Source organism: Cynocephalus volans, chromosome 10 (assembly GCF_027409185.1).
Source record: "Cynocephalus volans isolate mCynVol1 chromosome 10, mCynVol1.pri, whole genome shotgun sequence".
In the NCBI taxonomy this organism is placed as follows: Eukaryota; Metazoa; Chordata; class Mammalia; order Dermoptera; family Cynocephalidae; genus Cynocephalus; species Cynocephalus volans.
Genome location: NC_084469.1, coordinates 60,676,764 through 60,698,495, shown reverse-complemented (window position 1 = coordinate 60,698,495; position 21,732 = coordinate 60,676,764). Strand labels below are relative to the sequence as shown.

Genomic DNA, 21,732 nt, shown 5'->3' with positions numbered 1-21,732 from the left:
CTACAACAGAGAGTTTAGCCTGGGGAAAGTTTCCTGTCTTTTGCAAGCTTAACATTTCTATGTGTAATTTTTAAAAGTTAGGTTATACCTGAAGCTACAGGGCTTTGAAATACATTTGCGTTATTAATGTTAGAACACTCCACACTTCTGTGTCCTGGAAAGTGACCTTTAGGGTATTCTTTATATATGAAAACAGGTCACCTAGATGCTTGGGCAGGATTTAAAATCTTGATATATTCTGAGGTTGAAGAATACTGCACAGCATATGGACATGTTAAAAGTGAGGACATGACAGATGTGTCCAAGGAGGCAAAGCAGTTGATATTCACCTTCTTCTTCTTCTTCTTTTTTTTTTTTTTTTTTTTTGGGTGGCTGGCCTGGATCAAATCCTGGACCTATTATGAGAACCACATGCTAACCAAATGAGCTAACCAGTGAGATTACCTATTTTAAAAAATAAACAATAGTTATAATTATGATAATAATTCCCAAGGTTAGATTTGTTTACAAAGATGAGAATCCAATGACATGAAGCAAGTATCTAAAATTTGTGACAAGTCAATGCTTTATTCAGTTGACACAGCCAAAGAAGGAGACATAGAAGATTCAGAGATTCTATCCACTTAACATTCACAAATATTGAAGCCTAGTTCTATCATTTACCTGAGAACTTACCTGTTTATATGTATGCCATATTTATAACCACTAGGCATGTTTGCAATAAATTTATTTACAAACCTGGGTGGAACTGAGTTATATACAAATTAAAAATCAAACAATGAAAGGAGATAGAAAGGCAGAGTAGGAGAGAAAAGGGTGAGGAAGGCAGGAGATGAGAGGGCAGGACACAAAAGGAAGTATAGGTAGATAAGTGGGATAAGAACTGGCTGGTTGGATATATGGGCAAAACAGCTTGTACCAATAGGGAAAACTGGGACTACAGGTTGGTTAGGAGAAGCCATGTGGAAAGCTTTCTCATTATTATTCAAAAGGAAATACCTACCCACCCATCCATTAACATATTTATTCATTCAACAAATATTTACTGAGTACCTACCATATGTTAGGACTGTGGTAGAAACTGAGGATACAGCAATGAACAAAACAGACAAAAATCTCTCCTTTCCTGGAGCTACATTCTAACAGAAAGAGACATGATGAAGAAGTCAACAAAAATAAATGTTAATGCATCTGGTGGGAATCAAGTCTTAGTCACCAAATTAGGCAGAGGAAAAGGAGTTGGGGTGAAGGGAAGATGGTCAAGGAAATCTCTGTTTAGACAGCATCTGAGAAGGGACCTGAATGAAGGGAGGGGACCAAGGAGTATTTGGGGTAAGGGCTATAGAGGAAAAGAAATATCTTTCTTTCCCATCTTAAGTTCACGGCCAAGGCCCCTATAACAAAAGACAGATTAACGAGAAAAACATACAGATGTATTTAATACAAGTTTTTTATGATGTGGGAGCCTTCAGAAATGAAGACCCAAGAAATAAGTAAACCTGTGTATTTTTATTTTTATTTTATTTATTTATTTATTTATTTATTTATTTTTGTCGTTTTTTCGTGACCGGCACTCAGCCAGTGAGTGCACCGGTCATTCCTATATAGGATCCGAACCCGCGGCGGGAGCGTCGCCGCGCTCCCAGCGCAGCACTCTACCGAGTGCGCCACGGGCTCGGCCCCTGTGTATTTTTATACTTAGGATTGATAAAGAGTGGACAATTGGGAAGAAATATTAGGGATCTTCAAAAAGTTTATGGAAATCTTTGTATTATCTTTTAATTCTACTTTTCCACTAACTTTTTAAAGTATCCTGGTATGACTGGAGGACAAAAGGTTATAACCTAAGGGAAATGAACTTAGCAAGGCCTCTCTGTTCAGATACTTTTCTGCATCCCTGTGTCTTCAGAGATAAGGATGTTTCTTTCTTCTGGAAGTAGTAAGGGTACCTCTCAAATGAGGATCATATGACCTGCTTCAGGGGAGAAAGTAGAAGGGAGGGTGAGAGTGACCTTACTTCTGCTGTTTTCTCAGGTGCCAAAGTGCCATATTTTGGGGTAGCATATCCTCAATTCCCCATTAGTGCACTCTATTTATGGGGGAGCAAGTCAGCACACCTGAAATAGACACATGCTTGGCATGTCTGAGACACAGAAAGCAGTCTGCTCTGGGAGGGAAAACAAGGAGAAAACAAGCAAAGATTAATTCAGAGAGGTAGTGAGGTGGCAGATTTATGTATGGCTTTTAAGGACACTTGTAAAACTCTGACTTCCATTCTGTATGAAATGGAGAGCCAATGGATGCTTATGAGCAGAGAAGTGACATGATCTGACTTATATTTTAAAAGATCATTCAGTCTCCTGTGTGTAAAATAGACCATAGGGAGCAAGGATGGATGTAGAAGCGACTATATGATGATATCTACAGTGAAAAACTGCCACATGATTCTCACCTGAATGCCCAACTATTAGTCCATTTTGTGTTGCTATAACAGAATACCTGAGACTGGGTGATTATAAAGAAAAGAGTCTTATTTGGTTCAAGTTCTGTAGGCTGGAAAAACCGCAATTGGACAGCTCCATCTTGAGAGGGCCTCAGGCAGCTTCCACTCATGGTGGAAAATGGAATTGGAGCTGACACATGCAAGGAGATCACATGGCCAGAGAGAAAGCAAGAGAGAGAAAGGGGAAGAAGTGCCAGGCTCTTTTTAACAACCAGCTCTTGCAGGAAGCTAATTGAATGAGAACTCACTAACCCCTGAGGGAAGGCATTAATCTATTCATAAGGAACCATCATCCAAACACGTCCCACTAGGCCCCACCCTCCAACACTGCCACATTGGGATTAAATTTCAACATGAGTTTCAGTGGGGGCAAATCATACCCAAACTATCACACCATCTTTTGGAGATTCTGTATCATGTTAAGCTTTTCTTTTCTAACTGGAATATCATATCTAATTAAAGAGATGATACCCTGGGATAAGAACAAGATATATGTTTAAGGTGACACATTAATGGCAAAAATTAATAAAACTTTTGGTTCCATTTCATAATCTTCAGGCTTTTCAAAAAAATGATTTTTCAAAAATTTTTTATTGTAACCTACTTAAAAATATATATATATATATATTTTTGTTGTAACATATTTATCCACATCAACTCTATATTTATACAAATTGAATTCATGTTGCACAAATGCATTGGAACTATGTTTTGAAAAAGCAGAAAAAGGCAAATCAGCTGAACTGCTCATTTACAAATTATAGTAAATACTCTCATAATTTTCTGGTGAGACTTACCAGAAACCTCAGATTCTGTGTCCCAATGGATTTAAAACTCTTGAATTCCAAAACTTGGGGAAGTATTTTTGAAGCAATAAAGCCTCAAATAACTTGAGGAAACTGACAGTGTTGAACTTTACCTGAGCTCTGTACTCCTGGAAAACAGTGATAGTGAAGAAATCCTCCTTCTTCTTCCCCATCCCACTTCTTCATGTTCTGGACAACGACTTACTGCAAAGACTCCGCTTCCTGGACCATGTGACTTAAATAAGACTCCTAGATAACTCCTTTGTTTATTTACTACAAGGGCAGACACAGACACTCCAAATTCCTATACTTTTTCAAAAATGATTACCTAAACTGTTTATACCCACTGACCAATCTGGACAAAATGCACACTAACTTAATTTGACCAAACTTTAGTTAGGCTTCTCTCCTCTTCAAAACATTTGAGCTTTGATCCATCCTCAGCATGAACCAGCAAAGAAATGCAGACTAACCCCCCAAACCGTCCCTCCCAAGAATAGTTTGACACACACAAAAGCCTTTCCTGCTCAGCTGTCCAATCGTGTTTCCCATTCCCCCCAACACAGTTCTTTCTAGCCTTATTTACTCCTCCCTATAAAAGAAAATCCCTTGGCCTGAACTTTGAGACATTTACAGATATTACAGCTGAAGGATTCTTCCTATTGCAATAGTTTTTAAAAATAAAGTCTCTTCTTACCTAAGCCTGGATTTAGTTTTTATTTGATGATTTTCAGGTGCTGTGACTCAGATGGAGTGCTGACCACTCTTCAGTCCCCCACTGTCTTCACCAGGTATTTAGGCTGGCTTCTTAGACTGTTTGTGTGGCTTCCTGGTAGGGAAATCAGGACCCACTGTGGTGAGTCACTATTTTTAATTCAAATCTCCAGATATCTGTTGGGTCATGGTAAGGAATTACTGTCTTTCAAGCAAAGAGATTTTTCGTTGGCCTTCCTGTGAAGCCTATTCTGTTTTTCCTTGGCTCTCCTGCTGAGAGCTGTGTAAGGAAATTCTAACAGTTTCTCAAGGATTGCACAAGGGAGATTCTTTGGCTCTTCAGTGATTGTACAAGGAACTATTCTATTTCCTTGGCTATTTGGGTGAAAATTGTATGAGGAAATTTCCTTAACCCTTTGACTAAGGATTGCATAAGGAGTCTTCTTTGGCTCCTCAGATGTGGATTGAGTAAGGGAGTATTCTACCTCTGATTTAACTTTCTAATCCCCTGGGTAACTCTACTCTACAGGATATTCTCCCTCTTCTGCTGCTGACTAGATTCTCTGCCATTATGGTGCTAATTCAGTTCAGTATCTTCAGAAATGACAGAATTTTACCAAAGGTCAAATGAAACTTCAATGGCCTCTTTGGGAAATTTAGACCTGATCTTTAAGATGCTACAGATATAATAATCCTACAGAGTGGGAGAAATTTTTTGCTAATTATGCATCCAACAAGGGACTAATATCCAGGATATACACATAACTCAAGCAATTATACAGTAAAAAACCAAATGACCCAATTAAAAAATGGGCAAAGGAGTTGAATAGACATTTTTCAAAGGAAGACATACAAATGGCCAACAAATATATGAAAAAATGCTCAACATCACTAGTCATCAGGGAAATGCAAATTAAAACCAAATTGAGATACCACCTCACTCCAGTTAGACTGGCTGTGATCAAAAAGACAATGAATAACAAATGCTGGTGAGGGTGTGAAGAAAAGGGGACACTACTGCACTGTTGGTGGGACTGTAACTTAGTACAACCACTATGGAAAACAATATGGAGGTTTCTCAAACAACTACAAATAGATCTTCCATATGATCCAGCAATCCTTCTTCTGGGTATATATCCAGAGGAATGGAAATCATCATGTCGAAGAGATATCTGCACTCCCATCTTCATCACAGCTCTGTTTATAATAGCCAAGATATGGAACCAACCTAAATGTCCATTGATGGAAAATTATTTTAATTGGAATGGGGATTACCCCAAAGGCCCACCCCAAAATCCATCCAATAAGTGACATCACACCTCCCACCCAGTGCCTCCTTTACAGTGGAAGTCTTAACTACTAAGTCTTACGTCTCTTGGAGTATCTGGACTACACATGATAGCCAACAACTCCTTATGGCTTTCTGATACAAACTATCCTCAGCAGCTGAGAGGCATGCTCCTCTTAAAAGACAACTCTTAGAGGCTGACTGGGCCCTACTTGAGAAAGAAGCCATCACAAGCCCTGACCTATGACTCTTCAAGAACTGCCTATTTTACACTGGGTCATGGAAGCGACACCCCACAGACTTGGAACAGCCACTGAAGCCTCCTTATTAAAAGAAAATGGTACCTACTGAATACAGCAAGATACAGGCATAGCCGGACTACAAACAAATATGGCTTCTCCCACCCTCTGTGCTTTGGCCAAGTCCATGGATCCAGCTCCCTTAGCCATTTGTGGGGCCCCTTGGGATGAACTAAATCCAGTGGAAAGGGAGACCATTTATTTCAAATAGTAGAACACATGATGGAATACACTACCACTTTCCATCCCATGCCTGGGCCATCCCTGACATAGGATGAACCCAGGGATTGGCCCAACTCACACAGCTGATTGCAGCCACTTTGGCAATGGAGAACATCACAATAAAATTACATCAGTTTTTCATATTTTTACAGACTCCTGGGCTGTTTGGTTCAGTCAACGGGCTCAAAAAAGATTGCATTTAGGCTCAACCCGTTGAGCCTTCCACACTGGGAATAAATTGCTTCTCAGACACCACGTATTACCATTAAAGTCTCCCATATCAAGGACCTCCCATGGAGTTGGCTCATTTAAATGTCACTGGTATTAAATGTAACTTGCTCTCATTTCTCAAACTCAAGTAATACCCTCATCACAGACACCAGGCTTACACTTTGGGCAAAAACCCACGGCATCTCCGTGCCACTGTCCTTAACCCAAATGCTATCCTCCCAATGTGACCACTGCTGTCTTGGCCAATGAAGGTCTAGACCAAAGGATGAATAACCCTTCTCTCACTGTAAAATCATTTTATTTGGCCACCGTGCCAATGTACTGACACAAATCATTTTGCCGTCACAGTGATTGATACTTAACACTGGCTTATCCTTCCCAGAATGCTACTGCTAACATCACCAAAACTTGGTTAGTTTTCTTTGGGCCACCAGATATCGCTGATCCGGATCAGGATACACACTTTAGTGCTCATTCAGTTCAGACATCAACCTTATAAGAAGGCATCATTTGTAACAGAGAAATAATGGCCTACGGAAGAATATATTAAAATTACAAAATAGATGATGATTTCCCAAATGGTTTACTATTTTGCCCATTTAGTTACCCTGAACTTTCAACCTGTAGGTCCTATGACACCCTGCCAAAATTTAAGAAAGGACCCTGCCCCCTCCTGTTTTTGTTCTCTACAGAACTCCCTTTCCCAGTTAACGATACTCCCCGTTCTATTTCTTTTCATTTTGGCACAACATGTGCTGGACGGGCACTCAGTTACAGGGAAGATAATAGAATGGGATCCACTGAGAACTGAGGGTCTATGACCCCCAAACAGGCTATTCTATATAAACTGCTATTCCTCCCAAAAGCTTTTTTGTTTTTGTTTTTGGGGGTTTTTTGCAGCTAGCCAGTATGGGGATTTGAACCCTTGACCTTGGTGTCTTCCCAGTAGTTTTAAAGGTTGGCTAATGGAGGTCCTCTTCATAGGAAATAGAAGTCTTGGTATGTGTTCTCACACCTGTAATTGTGTGGCTCTTCCAAACAAGAGAAAGATCTTAAATTAGTTCCCAGTGCCAAAATTCTCAAACAGGGTGCCAGCTTTGGCTTCAGCCCATTTCAGCAATAGTTAATGGGGAGTTGGGGGGAGGCACTACAGGATCTGTGATGACAATGCCCATGACTATCATCATTATAAACACACACCCCCAGCATGCTAAGGCCTACACACCAAATGCCCAAACATATCATTGTGGAGCATACCTGGCCTCACCATATTTCAATTGACTCATGAACTAGGTCAGGGATTCTACCACTGCAGCCAATGCCAAACTTCTTGGGCTTTCTTTTGCTCACACTCAGTCCAAATCAATGCCAAACTCCTTTGTCACCTCCACCCGCTTGGGGAATTCAGTCATTTCACAGCTTCCCCATAAGAATTTACTCAATAACAACTGGAAGTAAAAGAATAAATGACAAAACGTGGACCTGCATGTGCAGTCCTCTTAAGGATACATAGGATGCATATGTGGCCACCCAACATATAGCCAAATGTGCCCCAGGGCATCCCTTGATCATCAGTCACTCTTGCAATAATTTCTCAAATGAAGAACTTTGAGATCTTTGGGTTAGCCCAGGTCTCATAGCAGGTCTCCATTCTCTTCTATTTGAAGATCCTTACAGGTACCATCCATGAGTCAATCACAAATGACAGCACAGACAACAACCATCAGTTCAGGGATGAAGATCTTAGCCCAGCAGACCAAAGTATCCCAAATGATGACTTCAGCACAACTGACAGTTCCAGCCTTGTCACCAACATCCCAAGATATCTTATTGCCACAATTTCATGCCAAAACAAAGATTCTAACGTCCCCTCTGCTCTAAGCCCAAACTTAGCTTTTCTACCCCACCTGTATCACCTCCACTATCTCCTATAACTTCCCCAACTGCCCTTTCTTCTCAGTCACCTTATCCTCCAAGTTTCAATCTATGCTTACGCTCTGTTCCCCGCCCAGTCAATGATTATTGTAGACTGCTTAACTGGAGCTCCCACCCTCGCTGCTTAAAGTCTCTGCAACTCCATATTGTTCTCTCCCACACAATGTAATCACATTCTGCAAGAAGCTAAAGCTCATCATCAGGCCCTTACTTACCTAAATATACACAACCCTGATGAATGACAGTACACTGGGACCTAACCATTGCCCACTACCTACTCTACTACATCAAGGAACACCAGTAGATTATTTAGATTTGTCCTTGTCCCATTCTATTCCCTCTTCACGTGTTGCCCTTTAGGTATAAGCTAGTGCCCTGCAAATTAGTCAGCTAACACCTACTGGTGCCCCACCACTTAATTTCATCCTTTGGGTGAAATTATCTGTTCACAAAGGCCCAAAATTCCATCTCCTTCCATGCTTGACAGTTGGGACCTAGATGTGATAACTGCCCCTACACTCCCCACGACCTCCACAACTACATTAGTTCCAATCCCCTTGTCCAACAACCCATGCTTCACTGTCCACTATTCCATCCCACCACAACACTTCCTACTTCTTCAACTTGCCAGATAACATCTATGAAACAGTAACAGAATATGTCACCTAAGAGATAAAACTCCAACAATGCTAGGCCTGCTAACAGGTACCCCAGCCTGGGTAACCACTCATACAACTAAATCCTGTTCCCTTGGAGGTATTTGATATCCATATTAAATACTTACCATCCCCTCTGGTCACCCTCCAGCTCCTTTACTTCCCCAGGCACTCCCGCAATTTCACCAGGTCCTTTTTCATTAACTTTCTCTTCATAAATCCCACACTCTTCCTGGTCTCACCAACAATTGATATTATATATAGCTATTGAAACTATATGGTCCTCACACATATGCACTGTTTTATGTCCTTCCCAGACTAGCTCTTAGAGCTGTGTGCCAAACAAAGTCACATTCCTGGCAGACCATATATACCAAACAGCACAAGATTTGCAAGACCTTAATGAGAGATAAAGCTCTGTAGCTGCTATGGTAGCTGATAACATATTGCACTAGACTACCTACTAGCATCTCAAGGTGGAACCATGAAGGAAACCTCTGGCTGCACGTAGGTCAATAAAACAGGAAAAGTCTCCAGAATAGTTCAACAGATAAAACAACAAACCCAAATAGTCAATTGTATTACTAAATTACTAAAATATGGCAAGAGATTTCCTAAATCTCCACTGATTTCTTCTCCTGGCTGCCCTCTTCTGCCTAGATTATCTGGCCACATATTATCTTTCAGGGAGCTATTAAAGTTGCTGGCCTAAATTATATTAAATCAACTTTGCAAATTTGGTCTCTTTCAAATACGTTTAGGGGCTGGCCAGTTACCTCAGTTGTTTAAGAGAATGGTGCTGATAACACCTAGGCCCAGGGTTCAATCCCTATACCAGCCAGCTGCAAAAACAAACAAAACCCTCAAATAGTTTATTTACAGGAAATCTAGGTTTCTGTGCTAACCCAAACATCAGGGGTGAAATGTGAAGATCACAGGAAAGAAACTTGGACTTTGACTTAGTGCACGCAACTGTAAGCCTCATCTCCTGCCCCTGTCCATTTCTTCCTCCACAGTACTGATAAGATTCACCCACCCCTGCCAAGTGCACATGCCTTCCCACCACCTCTTCTAAACTTGAAGCTGGTGGGACTTCCTGTCTATAAAATGCCTGGAACACTGCCTATTCTCTCTGTTCTGGACTTCTTTGCAGACAGCCATCCCCACGCCCACCCCCCAACACTACCTTTTTTTGACTATGCCAAAGGACTACTGTCATGAGCTTTGGCATCCAAATCTAACCTTGGAGGGAGTTTACCCATGTCACCGTGGAGTTGCTGTAACAGGCATATAGACTGGCAGGGAGAAAATAAGCTTTTTCACAGATGACATAATTGCCTACACAGAAAATCCCAAGGCATCTACAGAACACCTACTTGAACTAGTAAGTTAGTTTGGCAAAATTGTGGGATACAATACAAGGTCAACATAAAACAATCAGTTGTATTTCTATATACTAGCAATGAACAATTGAGAATTTAAATCTGAAAAATAATACCATTTAATTTAGCACCAAAATACATAAAATACTATGTCTATGGTTTAGAACATTCACAAATACTAAGAGGTCAACTGTCCTCAAACTCAACTCTATATTCAATGCTATCCCAATAAAAATCCCAGCAATTTGTTTTTTGAAATCACAAAGCTGATTCTAAAAGTTATCGAAAGGCAAACAAACTGGATATCCAAAATACTTCCTTTTTTTTTTTGGTGTCAGGCCTGTATGGGGATCCAAACCCTTGACTGTAGTTTTACCAACACCACATTCTCACCAACTGAGCTAACTGGCCGGGCCCCCAAGTACTTTTGAAAAAGAATGATGTTAGAAGACTCACACTATCTGATTTCAAGACATTTTATACAGCTACAAGAGCCAAGACAGTACAGTATTTGGCAAAATGATAGACACATAGATCAATGGAACCAAAGAGAGACCAGAAAAGACCCACACATGTATGCTCAATGGATTTTTCACAAAGGTGCAATTGCAATTCAATGTTGAAAGGACACTCAATTAAATGTTATATGCAAAAAAATGGACCTTCAAACCTTATACAAGGATTAACTCAAAACCTGAAACCATAAAATTCTTGATAAAAAAGTAGAAAAAATTCTATGTGGCCTTGGATTAGGCAGTTTCTTATATCAAAACCAAAAGCACAATCCATCAAAGACAAAAACTGAACTTCTTCAAAAATAAAAAAATAGTTCCACTCTGTGAAAAATACTGTCAATGGAATAAAAACACAAGCTACATATGGGATAAAATATTTGCAAAACACATAACTGACAAAGATGTGTATCCAGAACATATAAAGAACTCTTAAAAATCAAGAGTAAGAAAACAAACAATCCAGTTTTTTTTTTAAGTGGTCAAAATATCTGAACACTGTTTACCAAAGGAAATAGGTATATGGATAGCAAATGAGCATATATGTAAAGACGCTCAAATAGTCATCAGGGAAATGTAAATTAAAACCAAAATGAGATATCACTATAAACCTCTGAAATAATAATAACAAAATAGAAACAAAACAAAACCTTAATATACCAAGTATTGGTGAGGATAAGGAACTGGAACTTTCATATACTTGTGGGAATGCAAAATGGTAGTTATTTTAAGAAAGTTTGTCAGTTTTTCATAGTTAAACATACTCTTACCATACAACCCAGCAATTCCACTCCCAGGTATTTACTAAGACAAAAGAAAATTTATGTTGATACATAGTTTTATATATGCAAATGTTTATAGCCATTTTCTTCATAGTTGCTAAAATCTGGAAACCCAAATATCCTTCAAGCAGTAAATGAATAAACAATCTGTGGTACATTCGTACAACAGAATACTACTCAGTAATAAAAAGGAATGAATACTGACACAACAAAATGGATGATCAGAAGTATTAAGCTAAGTGAAAGCAGCCAATCTCAAATGGATACATACTGCAAGATTCCATTTATATGACACCGCTGGAAAAGGTAAACTATACAGACAGAAAATGGGTCAGTGGTTGTTAAGGGCTGGTGAGGGGAGGAGGGGCTGACTATACAGAGCAAGGGAAATTCAGGCCAGGGAGTGCTAGATCTGCTAAATGTCTTGATTGTGGTGGTGGTAGTTACATAACAGTAAGCCAGAACTCATAATGCTATACTAGAGTTTGTCTTGCTGTATACAAATTGTTCCTCAATTTAAAAAAAAAAATGTCAGTTTGTATGATTTTCATTGATGCCTCATACCTTATGGAAAATTTTTTTTTTATCATGAATGATGAATTTTGTCAAATGCTTTCTCTGAATCCACTGAGATGATAATATTTGATCATAAGAATCCAGACACCAAAAGAGTACACACCAAATTCATATGAAGCTCAGGAACAGACCTAATTAATTCATGGTACAGAAACCATAATACTTGGCACTGGAGGTGGGGATGACTGGAAATGGACACAAGGAAACTTTCTGGTTTAAAGAAATATTGTGTACTTTGATCTTGGTGATGATTACACAAGCCTATACTTTCGTTAAAATTCATGAAGCCATAAACTTAAGATTCATGCATGCTACTGCATGCAAATTATACCTCAGTAAAGTACTGTTCTCATACAAAAGAGCTGGTCACAAGCCACAGAACTGATTTCTGGACCCACTAAAGAGTTGCAACCTTCAGTCTGATAAATACTAGTTCCACAGGGCCTGCAGGATTGGGAAAATGAGCCTGTATGAATAACTTAAATGTACTCCAATCCTTGAATTACTCTTCTGAGTATAATTTTATAAAAACTTTGAGATAAACTGAATAAAGTTTTCAAATGACTGAATTTCAAATATGACAGTAATTTCAAATATTACTGAAAACTTACAATATGTTAGGCACTGAAAGGCAGAGTAGATTTGGCAGTCAACAAAGTAAATCCCTACTCTCTTGGAGCTTATATTCTAGTGGAATAGAATTTGGCATTCCCATCTTAGTACTTCTTTTAACTACAGATCAGACTCATCCTTCCTGAGCCTCTTGTCTGCATGTATCTGCTAAGGGGTCAGGGTTCTGAATGAAATCCATGTCTCCACTCTCACAAGGCTTCTCTGCTGCGTGGTCTTCTGACCACTGTGGCATGTCAAACTCTGGCTGAAATACTGATCCTTTTACGAAACAAAAGTTTTATCTCCTCTAACAGCTCTGATAATTAAAATAGTTCGGCACCCATTTGAGATATTAAAACATATCACTTTATAGGGCTTCTTTCCTATGTGAGTCCTCTGCTGAAGGAAAGTCCTTGTCACCCTCATCATCAGCATGAACTCGCTGATGAATTATAAGACTTGAGCTCCAACTGAAGCCCTTCCCACACTCCTCACACTTGTACGGTTTTTCTCCAGTGTGAACTCTCTGGTGGGCTTGAAGGTAGGAGCTCCAACTGAAGACCTTCCCACACTCCTCACATTTGTATGGTCTCTCTCCTGTGTGAACTCTCTGGTGGGCTTGAAGGTAGGATCTCTGTCTGAAGCGCTTCCCACACACATCACATCGGTATGGTTTTTCTCCCGTGTGGACACCACGATGAGCCAGAAAATTTGAGGCCCGACAGAAGCCCTTCCCACACTCCTCACACTGGTATGGTTTCTCTCCAGTGTGGCACCTCTGATGGGCTTGAAGCTGGGAACCCACACTGAAGCCCTTCCCACACTCAGCACATTGATATGGTTTCTCTCCAGTGTGCACTCTCTGATGCACTTGAAGACTTGAGAACTGACTGAAGGCCTTGCCACACTTCTCACATTTGTAGGGCTTCTCTCCTGTGTGAATTCTACAATGAACGTTAAGATCTGAACTCCGACTAAAGCCCTTCCCACATGTACCACATTTGTATGGTTTCTCTCCAGTGTGGCCTCTTTGATGGGCCAGAAGGTTTGAGGCCTGACTGAAGCCCTTACCACACTCCTCACATTTATAGGGTTTTTCACCTGTATGAACTCTAAAATGAATGTTAAAATCTGAGCTACGACTGAAGCCCTTACCACATGCATCACATTGATATGGTTTCTCTCCAGTATGGCCTCTCTGATGGTCCAGAAGATTCGAGGCCCGACAAAAGCCCTTCCCACACTCCTCACATTTGTATGGTTTTTCCCCAGTATGGCTTATCTGATGGGCTTGAAGGTGTGAACCCACACTAAAGCCTTTCCCACACTCTTCACATTTATAAGGTTTCTCTCCCGTGTGGATTCTACAATGAATGTTAAGGTGTGAGCTATAACTAAAGCCCTTGCCACATGCATTGCATTTGTATGGTTTCTCTCCAGTGTGAATTCGCTGATGAGCCTGCAGTCGTGAACGCCAACTAAAGCCCTTTCCACACTCTTCACATTTATAAGGTTTCGTTCCAGCATGGACTCTTTGATGGACTTGGAGATATGAACTCTGACTGAAGCCCACCCCACACTCCTCACATTTGTAGGGTTTTTCTCCTCTATAGACTATCAGAGGAGCTTGACAATGTGAGCTTTTCCTGACACTCCTCCCATGCTCCTCATATTTGTATGAATTATCTCCAGTGGGAACTCTCTGATGATGGTGAAGACGTGATCTCTGACTGAAACCCTTACACAATGCATCATATTTGTACTTCTCTCTACTGTGGATTCTCTGATGGGCTTGAAGACTTGAAAACCGACGAAAGGCATTATCACATTTTTCACATTTGTAGGGCTTCTCTCCTGCATGGGCCCTCTGGTTAATTTGAAGATGAGAGTCCCTAATAAAACTTTTCTCACACCCCTCACCTTTGTACAGTTTTTCACCAGTGTGGACTCTGTTGTGGACTTGAAGATGTGAACTCGGATTACTGAACTCCTCATCTTTATAGGGTACATCACCTTGTTTTCCCAACTGAGAGCCAATTCCTTGAATATTTATCATGGATTCTTGACACCTGGTTAACTCCCTTGTAATATGCTGCCAGATTTGTGAGCAGAAAAGCTCTTCTTGTGGTAGGTATCTTAATCCTACTTCTTGCAGAGTCTTTTCATTTAGATTCTTGCCTCCTAAAAGGATGAAGAGAATTCGGAGATGGAGCATGTAAACACTTGGTTCAAAGATGTCAAGATTATAAACTTACACCCACAGCCCAGTGCTTTATTGAACAGGAGAAGGTTCTGTTTTTCTTTATCATCACGTATCAAGTTACCTGATTTACATACCCCCAGAAGCCAAGAGGCAATCCAACAGGCTCCCATTCACATTAGTAAGATCCCATTAGAATCACACTAAATTTCATAAGTGAGCTACAAGTAAGAAATCTGGTGGCTGCAGAGCAAAAAAAAAAAAAAAAAAAAAAAATCTTTACCAAGAAGTTGCACCTTTCTAAAAGCCTTGTCTTCTTTTGCTCAGCAGGTGTTTAATAAACGGCTTCCACATAATTCTGCCTATTGCATGGACATCTGAACAAAGGAGCACTGCTCAAAGTGTCTAGTAAAACCTCTACAGATAGATTACCAGAAGATTTTGACACGGCAATGACAAAAACCTTTGCCTTGGATTATCTCATTGGAAGTTTACATCAACGTTAGGAGCCTCTGAGGCACTAAACAGGTTGGAAAGACATGTTTGGAAGAAAATACCTTACCACCTCATGGAGTTTGGATGTGTTGTCCCCTCCAAAACTCATGTGGAAATTTGATCCCCAATGTGGCAGTGTTGGAAACTGATTGAATCATGGGGGAGTATCCCTCATGAATGGATTAATGCTCTCCCTGGGGGAGGGGGAGTAATGAGTGAAATCTCGCTCTGTTAGTTCCCATGAGAGCTGGTTGTTCATAGGACCCTGAAACCACCTCTCCCTCTCTCTCTTGCTATGTGATCTGCTTGTACCTGCTGGCTGCCTGCCGCTTTCCACCATGAGTAGAAGCAGCCTGAGGCCTGTGCCATATGCAGCTGTCCCAGAATCGTAAGCCAAATAAATCTCTGTTCTTTATACATTACCCAGTTTCAGGTACTTCTGTTATAGCAACACAAAAGGGACTAAAACACCACCTATGTGCCTAAAGTTTAGAATGTAGACAGTGGTCCTTCATCTCCTGCTGGGAAATATCCTCCATGAGAACAACTGGGGGAAGAGGCTACAGTAATAACATACATTATATAACTGAAAACCTGATATCAGCTAAAGTTTCTATAACCAGGGGGAAAAAAGTGAAAACTTAGAAGCTAATTTTTTACAACAGAAGAAGAACTTGTGAGGAGAAAACAGATATGGCAACAATACAGATTCTCAAAGTCAACACTGGACAGGAAGAGTTATGTTTTCCTTGAAGCTCCGTTCTACCAATCAGCCATATGGCATGCTCTTCTCTTCTTCAGGTCTCTCTTCAATTAACATCTTATCAGTGGGGCCTCTTTTACCATCCAATATCAAATTATAAATTCTCCACATCCACCACATACCCCTGGCAATTTCCATTCATCTGCTTTGTTTTTAAGCCACTGTCAAATGATTAAGGAAGGTATCAATTCCTTAATCAAACTATTAAATTGTTCAAATGGAAATTTATATTGTAATGATGGAAACTTGAAAAAAATAATGTGTTTCCCTTAAGTTCATGCCTACATAGTTTATTGTTTTTGTATATATTTTACAAGTTATCGTTTTAAAGTGTGATTTTTTTTTTAATCTTCCTAAGGATGCATCAATTTGAGGAGGGCAATTTCTTGATTCCACCCAGGTTATATATAACATTTCCAGTTGAAAATGACGTTAGGCCTTTATTAGAATTAAGAGAAAACTGTTTAAGATTTCCTTTTTAAACATGTGTTTATTTAATGGCTATCTATCTTCTATGATATTTATTTATTTAATGGCTAATTTTGTAGAAAATAAAGGCATGGCCATATATACCATATTCTGGAATAGGGATGACTAAAACAATAGATAATATTCTTTGAAAGAGGTGGATAGCTGCTACAAGGAAAATCTTTGAAAGGAAAGACTAACTTGAAAGTTAGTTATTTTCTGAAAAGTTTTCTTTCCTTATATATAGACATTTTCTTGTATAGGGGACTTGCCTAAAAAGTGGTTATGAGAATCTTTATTTTAAAAAGTAGTCTTCATCAAAAGAGTATGATTCACTACTAAAGAGTACAGAAAAGCCACAAGGGGGAAATGATATTCAATTTGGTTAAAACTGCAAAGCTAAGCTTTCATTAGATGTGCATGCTATGGTCTAAATCTATGTACACCTCCAAAATTCATATGTTGGAATTCCAACTCCCAAGGTGATGGTATTGGGGAAGTGATTAGGTCATGAGGGCAGCCCTTGTGAATGGAATCAGTGACCTTATAAAAAAAGGCCTAAAACCCCTTATCCCTTCCACCATGTGAGGACATAACACAGAAAGAAGGTGCCATCTGTGAACCAGAAAGCAGGCCTTCACCAGACACTGAATCTGCTGTTGCCTTTAAACTTGGACTTCCCAGCCCCCAGAACTGTCAGAAATAAATTTCTGCTGTTTAGAAGCCATCCAATCTTAGGTATTTTGTTATAGCAGCCCGGACAAACTAACACAATGGGTTAATGAATTTATACCTACACATATCCAAAAGCAACTAATAAATTAGTATTAGATTGAACAATCATCGGGGGAAAAATAGTGCTTGACTATGCCTTCATCACACATTTTTGTTTACCAACCATTAAGATCTCCATGACTAATGGAAAAAAGTCCCTGTAACCATTATTAACTCATTTACTCACTCAACAAATATTTACAGCAAATTTGCTCTCTGCCAGGTCTGTTTTATATACTGAGGATATAGCAATAAACAAAACAGACAAAATTTCTCCTCTCCTGAGATTACATTTTAGGGGGAATGTAGTAAGATAAGTAAACAAAAATATATGCTAATATGGTTAAGTGGTGATCAGTGCTTAGATGTAAAACAAAACGGGGAATGAAGGAATAAGAAGGTATAATTAACAGAGTTGTCATGAGAGGCCTTTCTTATGTTGTTACATCTGAGAAGAGACCTAAATGAAGTAAGGGAGGGACCAAGAGGATGACAGAGTGAAAGACCACTGCTGACAGAAAGAAGCTCAAGTAGCATATGATGAGGCAGGAGCATCCTTGGCCTAGTAAAGAGGCCAGTGTGGATGGAACTGTCTGACACGGGGGGGGCGGGGGGGGGATTACATGTTGTATTTACAGAGGGATGGCGGAAGAGGGAGGAGCAGACACACGGATCATTATAAGCCACTTTACCTGAATTTTTCTCTGAATCAAATATGCTATTGGAGGTTTTGAGCAGAGGAATGACATGATCTAACATTCAAAAGAATCAATTCAAGTGGAGAACAGATTATAAAAGAGCAAGATTGAAGAGTAAGAGGAGCAAAAAGACTGCTACAGGAATCCACAGACAAGGCATAGGCTTATACCAGTGCCAAAGCTGTGGAGGTGACGAGAAACAGGATAGACTCAGAGTCACATGACTCTCACCTGAGAAGTTATTGCTCTGGTTTGTCATCTTCATCATCCAAGGCTTTTCTTCTCTCTCTAACTGAGATATAACATCTGGTGTGAAGGTCTGATGCCCTGTGAAAAGATAAGGATAAATATTTAAAATTAAAACATTAGACGCCAAAATTACTAAAAAGTGTCATTCTCACTGTATCATCTTAATTAATTTTGGTCATCAAAATTAGTGTTTTCAAATTTTAATTTCTTCATTTTGGTTATCAAAATTAGTGTTTTCCAAATTTTAATCAGGAACCATTGGAGGAAATACATTTTATGCATTTACCAAGATATGCATGAGAACCAAGATTTGCAGAGGTAAGTATAAATTACTGGGAAAAAAGTCTGTTTGCATCACACCCTCTCCACTGTTTCTCAAACTCTTCTTGGCAATAGGCTATAGTTGTTGCTGCAATGTGCAGTTATTGCCAAAGGCTCTGATATTTTCTACCTTATTTTTTGTCATTAAAAAATGCTGGTACAATTCACTAAACGTGCATCATGACCCACTAATTAGAAATAACCACAGTTTAATAAAGGACAAAAATATATATCAGTCACGCTGTCAATTTGCAGTTCATTAACAAAATATAAACTTTAGCCAAGGAGAAAGACTGAGAAAATTCCCTATCTGTGTCTCGTGATGATTAGAAAACTGGAAACCAGTTTAAGAGCTCCAAAGCCCTGTATATCCAAGGACAGAAAGACAACACAGGGAGCTAATGTTCAGCTAGAGAGTGCCTGTCCTCACCCACTGAGATCACATTCCTGAAGTTCTCCAGCATCACATCTTGGTACAGCTTCCTCTGGGCAGAGTCCAGGAGTCCCAGCTCCTCCTCAGTGAAGATCACAGCCACGTCCTTGAACGTCACTGCCTCCTACAACATTAAACACATGAAACCTCAAGCTTATAACCAACCTCCACTAGAAGAAGGGCAGCATTGAGAAAAGTGGAAAGAATGTGTAGGAAGTGGTTCCCAATTCTGAGATCAGAGTCAACTTTACTATAATACAGTTAAGCAATTCCAATAATGCACATTACATTTTAGATTTTTTTCATTTCATAATAAATGCTGAAATATCTATGTAAAAAGTTGTTCTTCTATGTTTGAAATACCCAGGGTATCACATATCTTTTCAATTTAGTGCTCCTAAAACACCAGGAACAAACAATGACAAAATTTCAAATTCTTTTTTGGGGAAAATGGTTATATATAGGAAAACTGTTAGTACAGTGTTCCTTCAAAGAGTAAAAATTCTAAAATACCTAAATGTCCAGGAAAGGGAAAAAATTGCTACATACACACACACACGCACACACACACACACACACACACACACAAACACACACACAACCCCTCAGAATTCATGAATTCAAGGGGATATGATGCAGCCATTAAAAATGTAGGGCATATAATATTAATCAGAAAAGATATAATTTGAGAATTTTATCTATATAATGATTACAAATATATAGTTATGAATACACGAGAGAAAGAACATGGGAAAATAAAATAAATTTTGTAAGGAAAATAGAAAAATGGCAGATTTTTTTCATTGTTATTGACTTTCTACTCTTATTTGTGAAATTATAAGAAATGATAAAATAAAACAACAAAAATTAAACTACATTAAAATAAAAAGTAGCAAGCATCTAGCACATGAGGGGTTCTCAAATGCCTATTGGTCTCCTTAAGCCTTCCCAAGAAAAAGAAACAAGATGTGTATAATCTTTGAGAAATAAGATAACAATAAAACCCAGAAAAGCAAGCTCAACTAACCTTGAACTTGGTCATTTCGTCCTCCTCCTTCTGGGGAAGGGCTGAGTCTTAGGAAGCCATATGCGGGAAGGAGAAAAAAGTTGTGAGATGTTGCTAACCTATACGGCTGCTTTAGGTGAAATCCAATGGTACCCCTTCCTCAGGGTGGCTTGATGAGCAGAGTGTAGGCTGGATTCCAGACACTGCTCATTCTTTCAACTGAGAGCCCCTGGCAGTGAGTGACCCGCCCAACCATACATAGTGGCCCTAACACAAGTTCTCCTGTGGCCCTCAGGGTATGATTCTGATTCTAGAGAGGGTGGAAATTGAGAATAAAGTACCCAGGTTAACCAAATAGCCTCTGTGGGGCTAAATGCCTAGGTTCAAAACACTGCTACTTATTAGCTGTGAAATCTTGGACAAATTATTAATATTTCTGTGCCTCAATGCTTTTATAAAAAGATTTTATAAATTTTATAAAGATTTTTTTCTATAAAAATCTCATAGAATTATTGTAAGAATTAAATGAGTAAATGGAAAGCTCAAAGAATACTTTCAGGGTACCTTATTTCTTAGCTGCAGAAGAGCAAGTAATATTCAGTAACATAAAACCCATCCTCATAATGTTTTCTATCAATGGAGACTTTAGAGGCTGTTGCTCTGTCACATGAAAATCACCTTTAAACTTTGAAACTGAAATATCTGTTATTCTCTCTTGGTTTGTCATACTTAATTTAATGCCTTAGCAATAATATTTAAGATTACACGATGACTTTTTTTTTTGGTAAAGATGAAACATAAAATTTACCATCTCAACCATTTCTAAGTGTATAGTTCAGTTAAGTACATTCACATTGCTGCGTAATCATCACCACTACCCATCTCCAGAACCTTCTCATCATCCCAAACTGAAACTCTGTACCCATTAAACAGTAACTCCTCATACTGCCTCACCCAGCCCCTGATAACCATTATTCTACTTTGTCTCTATGAATTTGACTATACAGATGATTGATTTTTAAAAGATATAAGACCTTGCAAAATTTACTTTAACATTAGGCCCTTTAAAAGACTCTATCATAGAGATAAAGAAAAATTAATAAAAACCTGTGACTCCACAAGATTTATTTAACCATAATTTTGATAATCGATATGTCATTGAAATTAACAAGCTATAGTAATCATAGTTGTGATAAAAACAACAGAAAATGGTAGTGTTTAACATTAAATAAACATTAAGTACATGTTAGGGGACCTGGAAAGCATTTGGCAAGCAGTTTCATTAAGGTACCCCAAACTTACCTATGAAGAAGCTACTGTTGTACTAGTCATATGACCTTCGTCCAATCACCTAAACTTCTGTGCTATCCTCAGCTATAAGAAAAAGATAAAAACAGAATGTTAATCATAGGATTATCGTGGGAATAAATGAGTGAATTTATGTAGTGCCCCTGGCATAGTACCTGGCATTTTAGGAAGTTCTCAATAAATAATGATTCAACTGTTGTATCCATTTAACAGGTGAGGAAGCTGAGACTTGGTGAGGTCAAGAGGCAAGAGTGGTAAGTGAATCCGGTTCTCACACTAGAGCCAGTATTCTAAATCTTGTCTCTCTTGCTTCTAAAGACAAAAACAAGCAGATGGGAGTGTAAGGTCTCAAGAAAAGAGAAATGAGAGCTTGAGAGCTAGGATAAAAGACATAGAAACAGGGAGCGGACTCTGAAACCAAAGGACATGCGTGAGGGAGAAGAGAACAGAGTTGTGAGGAGTGTATGCTCTGGAAGCAGCCCACCAGTATTTGAACACT

General features: G+C 39.2%; 1 protein-coding gene across 1 annotated transcript; it reads right to left on the bottom strand.

Annotated features, from left to right (window-relative positions):
* Positions 1-11,594: 11,594 nt before the first annotated feature.
* On the bottom strand, positions 11,595-21,496 carry ZNF45 (zinc finger protein 45). Its single transcript, XM_063109081.1, has 6 exons — positions 21,389-21,496; positions 21,228-21,299; positions 19,947-19,993; positions 18,917-19,043; positions 18,148-18,243; positions 11,595-14,699 (listed from the first exon to the last, which is right to left on the bottom strand). The coding sequence occupies exons 3-6, from the start codon at positions 19,959-19,961 to the stop codon at positions 12,886-12,888; spliced, it is 2,052 nt and encodes a 683-aa protein (XP_062965151.1). The 5' UTR covers positions 19,962-19,993; positions 21,228-21,299; positions 21,389-21,496; the 3' UTR covers positions 11,595-12,885.
* Between the last annotated feature and the right edge of the window lie 236 nt (positions 21,497-21,732).